Here is a 964-nt window from a genome sequence, read left to right as displayed (position 1 = left end):
GGAGGAGGCGTGAGGGGTGAGATGGGGTATGGTCTGCGGTCGGCGTGTACGACTTCCATCGTACATGCATGCAGGCGAGAAAAGAGACATTGTAGGGGAGGGGAGTTTTGTATGCTGGTGCGTATTGTTATGATGTTTGTTAATGAATAGTACGGCATGACGCAACTCCGCGCTGGTGCTGCCGTACGCTGCCTTCCGTACAAACCAGCTCCTTGAGACCCTTGACACAACTCGCGCGGCAACATACATATATACATACACACGCACGTTGTGCAGGTCCCCGCTCTGGGCTGGCTCATCCCGCGCCAGCGCAAGGCGCTCCAGGTACGACACTCGACTCTTGTACGGCGCCCTGTCAAAAAAAACCTGTTTTCCCGCAGTGTGTGTGTGTGTGTGTGTTTCGCGTTCGTTGTACTTCTCTGTGCAGCTGCCAATGGGGATTTCACAGCCAAGCAGCAGCACCAGTGTCGTGTCGTGCCTTTCCTCAACCAACCATCAAACCCACCACCCAGCCGCCGGTGTGTGTCTCTCTTTCCCTCCCCCCTTCCTGCAGCTTCACTCGCTCGTGGTTCGTCTTTCCCCCCTTCCCCTTCCCTCCCAAAATGGACCAGAGTCTTGTTTACCTCATAACCTGGTGGTAATAGATAGTCCCCCCCTCCCCTCCAAACCCCCGGCTGTGTGTGTGTGTGTGCGGCTCTGGCAGGCGGGAAAGCCGTTGCACCTGCTTTCCATGTTTCCAAATTTCCGAATTTCCTTCCGGAGGTTCATGCTGGTCCCATGTTCAACACGGCTCAGCTAGCCGCGTCTAAGGATTGCCGGACCCCCCGGCACGTGCACGTGTATGCACCCCGGGGTGGGGTGGGGTTGTAAGTTCCTCTGCCCTCTTTTCCTCTCTCTCTCTCTCTCTCTCTCTCTCTCTCTCTCTCTCTCTCTCTCTCTCTCTCTCTCTCTCTCTCTCTCTCTC

At 56.1% G+C, this 964-nt stretch overlaps 1 protein-coding gene across 1 annotated transcript in view; it reads left to right on the top strand.

The window, feature by feature from the left end:
- Positions 1-964, top strand: part of VOLCADRAFT_83281 (uncharacterized protein) — a gene marked incomplete at its 3' end in the record, with an annotated part of 10,012 nt that overhangs the window by 4,032 nt on the left and 5,016 nt on the right. Inside the window, exon 8 of the mRNA XM_002955501.1 lies at positions 277-572. Within this exon, the coding sequence (XP_002955547.1) occupies positions 277-572 (296 nt within the window). The remainder of the gene's footprint in view (positions 1-276; positions 573-964) is intronic.

The sequence above is a fragment of the Volvox carteri genome (assembly GCF_000143455.1).
Source record: "Volvox carteri f. nagariensis unplaced genomic scaffold VOLCAscaffold_52, whole genome shotgun sequence".
In the NCBI taxonomy this organism is placed as follows: domain Eukaryota; kingdom Viridiplantae; phylum Chlorophyta; class Chlorophyceae; order Chlamydomonadales; family Volvocaceae; genus Volvox; species Volvox carteri.
This window is presented reverse-complemented; position numbering and strand designations above follow the sequence as displayed.